The following is a 12,049-nucleotide window of genomic DNA, read 5'->3' as shown; positions in this document are numbered from 1 at the left end:
TTCCGGCGCTCAGCGATGACGCGCGTCCCGGCTTCCGTATTGGGGAGCCGGCGGTGTAGCCCGGGTCTGGGAGCCCCGGAGTCCCGGCCGTGGGGCGGCCCGCGGGCCCAGGGCGGCGATGCATCGCCGCGGGGTGGGAGCTGGCGCCATCGCCAAGAAGAAGCTGGCGGAGGTGAGAGGGAAGAAGATCTTCCAGAGACCGAGTTGTCGCGGAGCCGACTTCTGCAGCTTTAAATCGCCTCCCGCCCCTGACAAGGCTGCACTGACGCCGCGGCGTTTCTCCAGTTCCCGGGAGTCTTGGGGTGTCAGCCTGTCCCCCACGCCAGCCAGCTCTTTGTTCCCTTCCCCAGACTGGCTCGCAGCAGAGCCCCTCTATGGCTGTCCCTCACCTCACCCCGTCCTTCCCGGGAGACCATGTCGAGAGACCCTCCCCTTTCCCTGCTTGGTGGGTGGGCGCGCTTAGGGTAGTCCCAGCGCCCACCCTCTCCGCTGACAAGCTGCTGTTTGTCTGACAGGCCAAGTATAAGGAGCGAGGGACCGTCCTGGCCGAGGACCAGCTCGCCCAGGTAAGTGGGCAGGAGGCCAGAGCCTGGAGTGGAGCTGCCAGGGTGGCTGCAAGTCAGGGTTTCTAATGTGGCTTGCTAGTAACTGTCACACTGACCAGTTTTTTAATTAATTTATTTATCAACTTATCTATCTATGTATTTATTTCTTTTTAGAAGATTCACTTATTTTGAAAGGCAGAATTACAGAGAGAAACAAGCCAGGACTTCTGTCCACTGGTTTACTCCCTAAATGACTGCAAGAGTCAGGAGCTTTTTTTTTTTTTTTTTTTTTTTTAAAGATTTATTCATTTTATTACAGAGGAGGAGGAGAGACAGAGAGGAAGATCTTCCGAAACGGGTCTAATGGTGTAGGTGTGTGAGGTTAGTGACCTGAGTGGAGTTGGTCTCACACAAGAAACATTGTGCCCTTTCGTGTTGAGTAAAAGCCTCATCCACATGCTGTGTTGCGTTCTTATAGGTAGCATGTACTTAGTGCTGGAGCTGATGCCAGAGCCTTGCATTTCAAGGCTAGGCGAAAATTGCCTTGACGATGAAGGTATCCCTGAACGTGGAGTTCATTGCATTTCAATGGAGCAACTAGAGAGTTGCTTTGTGTGGAATTCTCGTAAAGCTGAATTTCAACACAGTGCGTTTTAGGACAAATACGCACAGTGTGACAAAGCAGGGTTTTCGTGCGAAATGGGTGTATCCTTGAAGGTGTGTGAGGTTAGTGACTTGAGTGGAGTTATTGTTACACAAACATTCTTCCCTTTCATGTTGAGTAAAGCTTCATCCACACACTGTGTAGCTTTGCTATAGCTAACATGTTTTTAGAGTTGGAACTGGTGCAAGAGCCTTAGTTTGCAAGGGTCCTTAGAAATTGCTTTGACGCAGAAGACTCTCTGAAGTTGGAGTCTGCTGCATTTCAATGGAGCAGCAAGAGCATTGCTTTGTGTGGAATTCTCATAAAGCTCAATTTCAACACAGTGCGTTTTATGACAAAAACGCACAGTGTGACAAAACACGGTTTTTGTACGAAACGGGTGTAATTGTGTGTGAGGTTAGTGACCTGAGTGGAGTTGGTCTCACACAAGAAACACTCTGCCCATTCGTGTAGAGTAAAAGCCTCTTTCACATGCTGAGTTGTGTCCGTATAGCTGACATGTATTTAAAGCCGAAGTGGATGTAAGAGACTCGCATTTCAAGGCTAACTGAAAATTGCCTTGGCAGTGAAGTGCTCTCTGAACGTGGAGTTGGTTGCATTTCAATGGAGCAACTAGAGCATTGCTTTGTGTGGAATTCTCATAAAGCTCAATTTCAACACGGTGCGTTTTATAGCAGATACGCACAGTGTGATGAAACTGTGGAGGAGAGACAGAGAGGAAGATCTTCCGTCCGATGATTCACTCCCCAAGTGAGCCGCAACGGGCCGATGCGCGCCGATCCGAAGCCAGGAACCTGGAACCTCTTCCGGGTCTCCCATGCGGGTGCAGGGTCCCAATACATTGGGCCGTCCTCAACTGCTTTCCCAGGCCACAAGCAGGGAGCTGGATGGGAAGTGGAGCTGCCGGGATTAGAACCGGCGCCCATATGGGATCCCGGGGCTTTCAAGGCGAGGACTTTAGCCGCTAGGCCATGCCGCCGGGCCCAAGTCAGGAGCTTCTTACAGGTCCCTCTCACGGGTGACCGTGTCTGAAGCACTTCGACCATCTTCCACTGCATTTTTCAGGCCATTAGCTCCCACTGGGGAGCTGGATCAGAATTGGATCAGTGAGAACTCAAACTGGTGCCCACTTAACACTTGGTGCAGTGCAGGGGGCCACTTAACACTTGGTGTTGCAGCACAGGCTGCTAAAGCTTGCATTAGTGGTTAGGTCCGAATGACGCTCACCACCTTCTATTGTTGTTACATGTATTTGTCTCTTTAAATCTTCATTACAGTTCTATTAAGTAGCGAAATTTTGGGACTCCAAGTTTGCAATTGAGACATTAAGTCAATTGTAAGATTGTATGGGGACCAAGTGGTGGAGCTGCTTGATTTAGGTCTTTAGGGGGCTTTTATATCGTTAAAAGTTTGTTAATTTAACTTGAAAGGCAGAGATAGAGAGAGCGCTTCCATCTGCTTGTTCAACAGCCAGGATGAGGCCTGGCTACAGCCAGGAGCCAGCAGCTCAGTCTGTGCTCCCCTCCCCCCGCCGTTGACTGGCACCCAAGTACTTGAGCCAACATCTGCCTCCTAGGGTCTGCTTACATAGCACAGTCTCCTATAAGCAAAGCTGGGACTTGAACCAGGCACTCTGGGATGCTGGTATCATAACTGCTTTGCCAAGTATCTGCCCTTAGGCTTCTAAGTGCTTAGAGTAAAATGAAAATGTGGGAGCGGGCATTGAGAATGGACAGGTTTCGCTGCTGCCTGCAGTCTGGCGTTCCGAGTGAGTGTCCATTTAAGATTCAAGTCCCAGCTGCTCCACTTCCCGCCTAACTCCTGGCTAACTCACCCAAGTGCTTAGGCCTTTACATCTGTGTGAGAAGCTCCTGGCTTCAGTCTCTGGCTCTTGGGACATTTTAGGCAGCGTAGCAGCAGACAGAAGCGTGCTCTCTGTAACTCAGCCGTTGAAATGAATACTTTTTAAAAAAAGATGTATTTTATTAGAAAGGCATATTTACAGAGAAGAGATAGATCTTCTGTCTGCTGGTTCACTCCCATCCATGGCCGCAACAGCCAGAGCTAAGCTGATTCATAGCCAGGCGCTTCTTCTGGGTCTCCCATGTGGATGCAGGATCCTAAGGCTTTGGACTTTCCTCTATTGCTTTCCCAGGCCACAAGAGGGAGCTGGATGGAAAGTGGAACAGCCTGGACATGAACCGGCGCCCATATGGGATCCAGGCGCTTGAGGGTGGAGGATTAGCCAGTTGAGCCATCACATTGGCCCCTCAAATCAATAAATCTTACGAAAATATCTGAAGGGTAACATGTTCTACCCGAGCACCATGATGACCCTTCCCGTGTCCCTGGCAGCTGTGGGAGTGATGGGAGTACAGTTCTTGCCCAGGTTCTTTGCTCCTGTTTGCCTTTCTCTGCAGGCTCTGAGGTTACTTACTGATTGTGATGAGTGAGGAAGAGGAGGCAGGCAGGCAGGCAAGCAGGCAGGACAGTGGGCCCTCGGGCTGAGAAGAACACCAGACACAAGTCGTGCTCTCCAAAAACTCCCACGCAGAGGTAGGACAGCCTGCAGAAGTCAGCGGAGGAGGGTGATTCACAGAATCTGAGGGTGTCTGACAATTTTGCGTGCAGTGGTTACTCTGAGTGGGGTAAAGGATTAGTTTTGTTCCTTAGAAGCAAAGATAATGGCAGTGACATGTTAGAAACCCCCCAGAGTTTTTGAGTTCAGCTGTGGAATGCATTCTGGTAGGCCGCAGCCTTGCCTGAGGTTTGCTGTAGCTGGAGTGAATCCCGAGGAGGCCCGTGACTCAGGGGTTAAGCAGCACACCCAGGCCTCTCAGGCCTGCCTTTTCCCCTCTGCGGCTCCTGTCAGTGATGGAAGGTTTCCACCATGTGAATCCTTCAGTCCCTCACTTCTAAGATGGAATAGATTTTTAGGTGCCCCTAGCGCTTAGTCAGTGGTTCGGCACCCTGAGAGCTGTGCGTGCGTTTTATTAGATGCATCCCGATTTTAGGATGGGAATTCATGAAAAAGTATGTGTTGTAGCTGATGAGACGTTTCCCACAAAAATAATAAATCTTTTTAAATATTTAGTTTATTTTTATTAGAAAGTCATATATATATAGAGAGAGGAACATGTTCTGTCCAATGATTCACTCCTCAAGTGACCCCAATGGCCGGAGTTGTGCCAATCCGTAGCCAGGAGCCATGGGCCTCTTCTGGGTCTCCTACATGGGTGCAGGGTCCCAACGTCTTGGGCCATCCTCAGCTGCTTTCCTAGGCCACAAGCAAGGAGCTGGATGGCAAGTGGGGCTGCTGGGATTAGAACCAGTGCCCGGCGCTTAAAAGCTGAGGACTTTAGCCACTAGGCTACCGTGCTGGACCAAAATCTTTTTTTTTTTTTTTTTTTTTTTCACAGAATTGTGCAGAGCAGGTGGAGGTAAAAAGCAGAGGGTGGTACACAGAACGGTTATTTCAGCTTTTGTCCCCCTGCTGGGTCAGTTGACCCAGCTTTGCATCTGATACCCACCAGGCCATGCTGCCCCTAACCTCCCCACTGTCCGTCTAAACAGATGTCGAAGCAGCTGGATATGTTCAAGACCAACCTGGAGGAATTTGCCAGCAAGCACAAACAGGAGATCCGGAAGAATCCCGAGTTCCGAGTGCAGTTCCAGGACATGTGTGCGACCATCGGGGTGGATCCCTTGGCCTGTAAGGCATCGTCTGTAGTGGCACCGTGTTCCCTGGGTGTGGAAGGGACAGAAGCTCGCCTAGTTGCGTTGCCCGTGTAGGGCCTCCCTGCGGAGGGGCCAACGTGGAAGTCCAGGGGGCATTGTCTTCAGGGAGTGCCTGGCAGGGAGACGCGGCTGAGGGGCAGTACTCACCCTGAGGGCCCCCTGGGGAGGCTGGAGCAGAGGCTGGCTGGCAGAGTTCCGCTGTCTCCCTGAAGTGTTTACAGGAGAATTGTCAACTGACACTTCCCCCTTTTATTAAAAATAATCAAGTTTAGTGATAGTGACATGGGCTGCAGCCAGTCCATCAGAGTTCCATCAGGGAGGAAGCGGGGACCTCATTGTGTCCCACTGTCACAGGGCAAAGAGCTGTCGACATTTAAAATGCATGAGTATCTAGGCGCCTCCCTTACCATAAGCTATAAATGCTACCCCATAACATGTGTTTTTCACTCAGTATTGTCTGAGTGAAAAGAAGTTTTAAAAAAGAAAAAAAGAGACCAACAGTGTGAGAGAGATTGTCCATCGGCTGTTTCACTCTCCAGGTGGCTGGAATGGCCGGGGCTGGACCAGGCCAAAGCCAGGAGCCGGGAGCTCGGAGCTCCATCGTGGTCTCTCCTGTGGGTGGCAGGATTCACGTACCTGGGCCATTCTCCGCTGCTTTCCCAGGCAGCAGCAGAGCAACCAGGGCTGGTGCTTGGACTGGCACTGTGACAGGATATGCAGGCACCACTTCACCTGCTGCCACACAGTGCCTGCCGCTTTAATGGACTTCTGAATGCTAAGTCTGCGTTGTGTTTTTTTTAGCCTTGGCTAGACCATTCTTCTCTCATTATATTTTACTGTGTTTTTGGAAAATTAAAGAGTGTCTTTTTTTAGTATCCTGAAGTGGAAGTTAGCAGAGTAGAAACGATGTTTAGCTTGCCAGCTCTCAGAATTGTCCGAGCCCATTCTGCAGCAGGTGACCAAGAGCCTGCAAGAGTTCCCTTTTCTTAGCGGATCCTGAGGAGCAAGGGGAGCGGGAGTTGAGGCTGAATGAGGAGGATTTGGCCTAGGACACAAAGGCCTAAGCCAGTCCTGAGAGAGAAGAATGTGAAGGGATGAATAACGCAGTTTTGTTTTTTCTGACTTACAGCTGGAAAAGGGTTTTGGTCAGAAATGCTGGGTGTTGGGGACTTCTATTATGAGCTGGGTGTCCAGATAATTGAAGTGTGCCTGGCCCTGAAGCATCGAAATGGAGGTGAGTGTAGCTGGGACCTGTGAGATCTCTAAACAAGACAAGCTCAGAAGAAACTCTGTTCCATTCTGCCTGGGCAGGCCTGTGAGGCCATGGGAGATGTCACAGATGCTTGGTGCAGCCAGACCCATGGTGTGTCTCTGCGACCAAGGAAGGGTGAAACAGGCGAGGGATGATTGTTGCTTTGGCCCGGAAGGTGCAGGGAAGTGGGCAGCGCGCTGCCGTCCCTTGTAATGATGTATGAAGGCTGGGGTTGGGCCTGCCCTGCCTCTCCTAGGGCTGGTGCTGCTGGCTGAGTTTCTCTCTGCTCCCCACAGGGTGACCTTAGGAGGGGCCATCTGGTGATGTCACCTCTCTCAATAAGCACCTTGAGTACTCTGTGTTGAAAGCAAGCAAGCTTCATACAAGTAACACATTACTGGCTGCAGGTAGACAGTCATTTTACACATTTCTTGATTGATTTGAGAGGAAGCGCAACAGAAAAAAAATGACAGACCAAGATCCTCCGTCTGCTGCTTCATTCTCCACATGGGCCGTATGGGCCAGGCTGAAATCAGGAGCCGGGAGTTCCAGCTGTGTTCCCTCTGTGGGTGCAGGGGTCCAAGCACTTGGGTTGACCTCTGCTGCTTTCCCAGGCACATCAGCAGAGAGGTGGTTTGGAAGTGGAGCAGTTGGAACTTGAGCCAGCACCCATGTGGGATGTCGGTGTTCCCAGCAGTGGCCTAACTTGTTTGTGCCACAGTGCCAGCTCCTGCTGCAGCCACTGAGGGTGCTCACAAGGCCTCAGAACCTATAACAATTGTTGTTTTTGTTTTTAAAGATTTACTTATTTTTATTAGAAAGGCAGATTTACAGAGGGAAGGAGAGACGGAGAGGAAGATTTTCAGACTGCTAGTTCACTCCCTAAGTGGCTGCAACAGCCAGAGCTGAGCTGATCTGGAGCCAAGAGCCAAGAGTTTCCTCTGGGTGTCCGACACTGGTGCAGGGTCCCAAGACCTTGGGCCGTCCTCGACTGCTTTCCCAGGCCACAAGCAGGGAGCTGGATGGGAAGCGGGGCCACCAGGATTAGAACTGACGCCCATATGGGATCCCGCTGGTTACAAGGCATGGATTTTAGCCACTAGATCATTGCGCCGGGCCTATGTTAATTGTGAGAGGTGAAAGAAATTTAGGAACCAGATGATATCTGGTACTTGTAGGCTACTGGGAAATGATTGTCCATTTATTTGAAGTGGTTGCAGCCCTGAAGATGATCTCTGCTTCCTGTCTCCCCCTGCACCCCACCACCCCATAGGTCTGATCACTCTGGAAGAGCTCCATCAGCAGGTGTTGAAAGGAAGAGGCAAGTTCGCGCAGGATGTTAGCCAGTAGGTGATGTCTTCTAACCCCACAGATTTTAGAAAGAAGTCTTTACTCAGAAGGAAATCTTTTCTCCCTACTCCTCTTACGTGGGGGCTAGCTTAGAAATCATTTGGCATGATCAGCCAAAATATACTTTTATTTTAGAAAAATGAAAATGCAGATACGAACAAGCAAAAACCACCCATTATTTTTCAACCAAAAGATGTGTTTTGTACATTTCTTTCTGAGTATTTTTTCATGCAAATGTACTTTTTTTTTTAAAGATTTGATTTATTTTTATTGAAAAAGTAGATTTACAGAGATGAGAAACAGAGAAAGATCTTCCATCCACTAGTTCACTACCCAAATGGCCACAGTGGCAGAGCTGAGCCAATCTGAAGCCAGGATCCAGGACCCACTTCTGGGTCTCTCACATGCTTGCAGGGTCCCAAGGATTTGGGCCGTCCTCTACTGCTTTTCCAAGCAATAAACAGGGAGCTGGAAGGGAAGTGGGACAACCAGGATACGAACCAGCACCCGTATGGAATACTAGTGCTTGAAAGTGGAGGATTAGCCAGTTGAGTCAATGTGCCTCCCCTGTTACTCTCTTAATAATTGGACTATATGAGAACAAGGAGACTAGACATCAGGAAGGCTGGGGAAGAGGTGGGAGGAGATGATGGGGTCTAAACTGACATGGCACACCAAGAGGAGGAGGAAGAGGCAGTTTAACTGCAGTTCCCCAGGAGCCCGCCTAGTGTGGTCCTAAAGGCCTGAAGTGGGGAGCATGAGTGATGCTGAAGGTTACCAGCCCTGCTTGCTGCAGGTGACTTCTCAGGAGGAGTTAGCGCATGTGATGCTCCAGGGGGCTGAAGACCTTCCCACCTGCTGATGTCAAGTTTCTCATGATGGTTAGATAATACACATGTGGTCAAACTGCATGGAGAAATGGAGTTACAGTTTATTTCACTGCAGAAGCACATGCTGAAATCCACACATAGTGTTTTCATGATAGGCAGTTTTCATGAGCTTTTAGACACCCCACTCATGTTTGGGACATCGACAGAGGTGGTCACCTCTCTGTGTAGGGGCTGGATGCACAATCTACACGTCATTTTGTGGTTTTTCTAAGTGTCAGAGAAATTAGCAACTCTGGCTGTTCTAGGCTTGAATTTCTAGATGGCAGTGACTGGCTGCATTATCCTTTGAAACTGATAAGCGTTGTCTAGTTTGCCACATTTTTGCACTACTCCCCATTGTTCCTGTTGCTCACTCACATATCCCAACAGTTGCCTGAGAGTGTTTTTTTTTTTTAAAGATTTATTTTATTTTTGGGCCTGGCGGTGTGGCCTAGAGGCTAAAGTCCTCACCTTGAACGCACCAGGATCCCATATGGGCGCCGGTTCTAATCCTGGCAGCTCCACTTGCCGTCCAGCTCCCTGCTTGTGGCCTGGGAAAGCAGTCAAGGACGGCCCAAAGCTTTGGGAGCCTGCACCTGCATGGGAGACCCAGAACAGGTTCCAGGTTCTTGGCTTCGGATCGGCGCAGTACCGGCCGTTGTGCTCACTTGGGGAGTGAATCATCGGACAGAGAGGAAGATCTTCTGTTCATTGATTCACTTCCCAAGTGACCGCAATGGCCAGAGCTGAGCTGATCCAAAGCCACGAGTCAGCAGCTTCTTCTGGGTCTCCTACGCGGGTGCATCCTCGACTGCTTTCCCAGGCCACAAGCAGGGAGCTGGATGGGAAGTGGGGCCACCAGGATTAGAAGCGGCATGTGCAAGGCAAGGACTTTAGCCTCTAGGCTGCAGCGCTGGGCCCCGGGGATGTATTTTTGACCTCTAGGTTGGGAGCAAGTAGTTCCTTTTGCCTTTCTCCGGAATGTCCAAGCCCCACCCTCTGCCCTTTAACCCTATCTCTATTTTGATGGAATTGTGCTCTGCAGCCTTTGACTCTTCTTAGGATAGTCTGCCCGTGACAGAGCTGAAACTTCTTGTTAGGCCTGATCTGCACAGGGGCTTTAAGTTGCTCTTCCTCCCCCAGAGACGACCTCATCAGGGCCATCAAGAAGCTCAAGGCCCTTGGCACTGGCTTTGGCATCATCCCTGTTGGTGGCACTTACCTCATTCAGTCTGTCCCAGCTGAACTCAATATGGATCACACCGTGGTGCTACAGCTGGCAGAGGTACTGCGTGGCTTCTGAGAGCGAGTATGTGGGCCAGAGGGACTGTGAGGGGTGTGAGGGTGGAGCCAGCTTCATCCTTCCCAGGTGCAGTAGTAAGAACTGGGTGGGCAGTGGAATAGCCGGGGTGTGAAGCAGCCAGAGGGGACGCTGGTGTTGTAGCAGTGTTTTAGACACGGTGCTTGTGCCACAGGCTGAATATTTATATATTTTAGGTTGTTAACCATTTTGTCATTATCACCATTCCTTTCTCTATTCTGACTCCTTCCCTGTTATACGCAAGTCCTCTGTGCGGAGTCTGACTTTGTGTGTTAATACTGAGGCCCTCACTTCTACAATCAGACCCAGCAGCCCCCTGCAAGCCCCAAGTCACCCCTTTGTTCCCATCACTAGGGCTTTCCTTTTCTGTGCTGTCAGGCTTGGCCCGAGTTGTTTTGTTTTGGGACAGATGCTGGACAGGAAAGTGCACTCTTACCTGACCCAGACCCTCTCCTTTCTTCCTTCAGAAAAACGGTTATGTGACTGTGAGTGAGATCAAAGCCAGTCTTAAATGGGAGACGGAGCGAGCATGCCAAGTGCTGGTACGTGAGTTTGAAAAGGCCCAGGAAAGCTGTCCCGGCTGGGAAGGGGATGGCCCAGGAAGGCAGGCGTTGCAGCCTCGCTTTGCTGGCCTTTGCCTCAAAGGCTCTGCCATGCCTGAACCCAGCACTCCCACGAAAACAGGCAGGTTTATAAACCAGGCCTGCACATATCAGCTGGTGGCCCTTCTGCTGGGGAACCACCAGCCGTCACCCACACCTGGGTGTGTGGAGCGCCTGATCAGGATGCTGTTGGCTCAGAGTGAAGGGAACTAATGCTGTGTGTGACGGTTCTGTCCCTGTGATGATGTGCTAGGCATGGTGTCCTGTAGTGTCATATATTCGCTGTCAGCCCTGGCTTCAGTGTCTCCTGAGCCAGTCAGTTCAGCTGCTGACATCAGATCTCATTGCAAAGTGGTATTCGGCAGAATCCAGCCTTCTCCCGAGGGTTTATGGCTCTGGGCACTGGGCACCCCTGGTCCAAATGTGGCACCACACTTCTCTTCCCCTGGCAGTTAGCCCAGAGACAGCGCTTTGCCCATGTCCAGCCAGCAAACTTGTCTTTAGCTCTGTGTTCTCTTCATTCCATCTCCCTACAGTGGGCGTCATTCTCACTGTGCAGCAGTTTCACACCTTGCTCACCAAAGCCAGATCAGTCATCTCAGTCTGTGCGGATTGCACACATTGACTGTATTGTTTCAAAACCTCACTGAAGCCACAGTGGGTATGTGGATTGCCTGGCCACCCTACTTTTTTTTTTTTTTTTAAGATTTATTCATTTTATTACAGCCAGATATACACAGAGGAGGAGAGACAGAGAGGAAGATCTTCCGTCCGATGATTCACTCCCCAAGTGAGCCGCAATGGGCCGGTGCTGTGCTGATCTGAAGCCAGGAACCAGGAACCTCTTCCGGGTCTCCCATGCGGGTGCAGGGTCCCAATGCATTGGGCTGTCCTCAACTGCTTTCCCAGGCCACAAGCAGGGAGATGGATGGGAAGTGGAGCTGCCGGGATTAGAACCGGCGCCCATATGGGATCCCGGGGCTTTCAAGGCGAGGACTTTAGCCGCTAGGCCACGCCGCCGGGCCCACCCTACTTTTTAACCTCTGATTCTCAACTCTCTCCTTCAGGAGCACCTGTTGAAGGAGGGGCTAGCCTGGCTGGACTTGCAGGCCCCAGGGGAGGCCCACTACTGGCTGCCTGCTCTCTTCACCGACCTCTACTCCCAGGAGATTACAGCTGAGGAGGCCAGAGAAGCCCTCCCCTGAGTGTGAACAGGTGCACAGCAGCAGGCAGGGCAAAGAGGGATCTGCCGGGGAGTAAAACTGCGTGGTTTTGTTTATACACTCACACACATAAAAAAAAAAAAAAAGAAGAAAAAGTTCCATGTTTTTCTTTCTTCCCCCAATATTTTTATTATCTTTTTTTAAAAGTGCCTTCACATTGCATCTTTATCGGAGAAAACCTCATTTATCCAGTAAGGATAACCTGAGTAACACAGAACAGCAAGCACATATGAAATGACTTGCACGGGTCATCTGCAAGGTCGTGGAGAGGCTCAGTCTCCTGCCTGGTGGGTCCTGTTTCTCTGGATGTTGAGGAATTACAGCCTCTGCAGTTAGAGCTCCTCCTTGTGACTGCTGGCCTCAAAGCCACAGACTCCTGGATTTTGCAGAAGGTCCAGGCTGTTGAAGACCTGACTGAGCTTAAGGGAAACAAGCCCCTGCTAAACAGCTGATAAACTGGAGGAAAATAGTGGAGCCTATGGGGA

The 12,049-nt window shown here is 50.6% G+C and overlaps 1 protein-coding gene across 1 annotated transcript; it reads left to right on the top strand.

Moving 5' to 3' along the window:
* Nucleotides 1-11,663, top strand: SNF8 (SNF8 subunit of ESCRT-II). Its single transcript, XM_058676208.1, has 8 exons — nucleotides 1-172; nucleotides 516-566; nucleotides 4,783-4,921; nucleotides 6,077-6,181; nucleotides 7,473-7,545; nucleotides 9,562-9,703; nucleotides 10,207-10,281; nucleotides 11,409-11,663. The coding sequence occupies exons 1-8, from the start codon at nucleotides 119-121 to the stop codon at nucleotides 11,544-11,546; spliced, it is 777 nt and encodes a 258-aa protein (XP_058532191.1). The 5' UTR covers nucleotides 1-118; the 3' UTR covers nucleotides 11,547-11,663.
* Nucleotides 11,664-12,049: the final 386 nt, after the last annotated feature.

The sequence above is a fragment of the Ochotona princeps genome, chromosome 17 (assembly GCF_030435755.1).
Source record: "Ochotona princeps isolate mOchPri1 chromosome 17, mOchPri1.hap1, whole genome shotgun sequence".
Taxonomy (NCBI): Eukaryota; Metazoa; Chordata; class Mammalia; order Lagomorpha; family Ochotonidae; genus Ochotona; species Ochotona princeps.
This window is presented reverse-complemented; position numbering and strand designations above follow the sequence as displayed.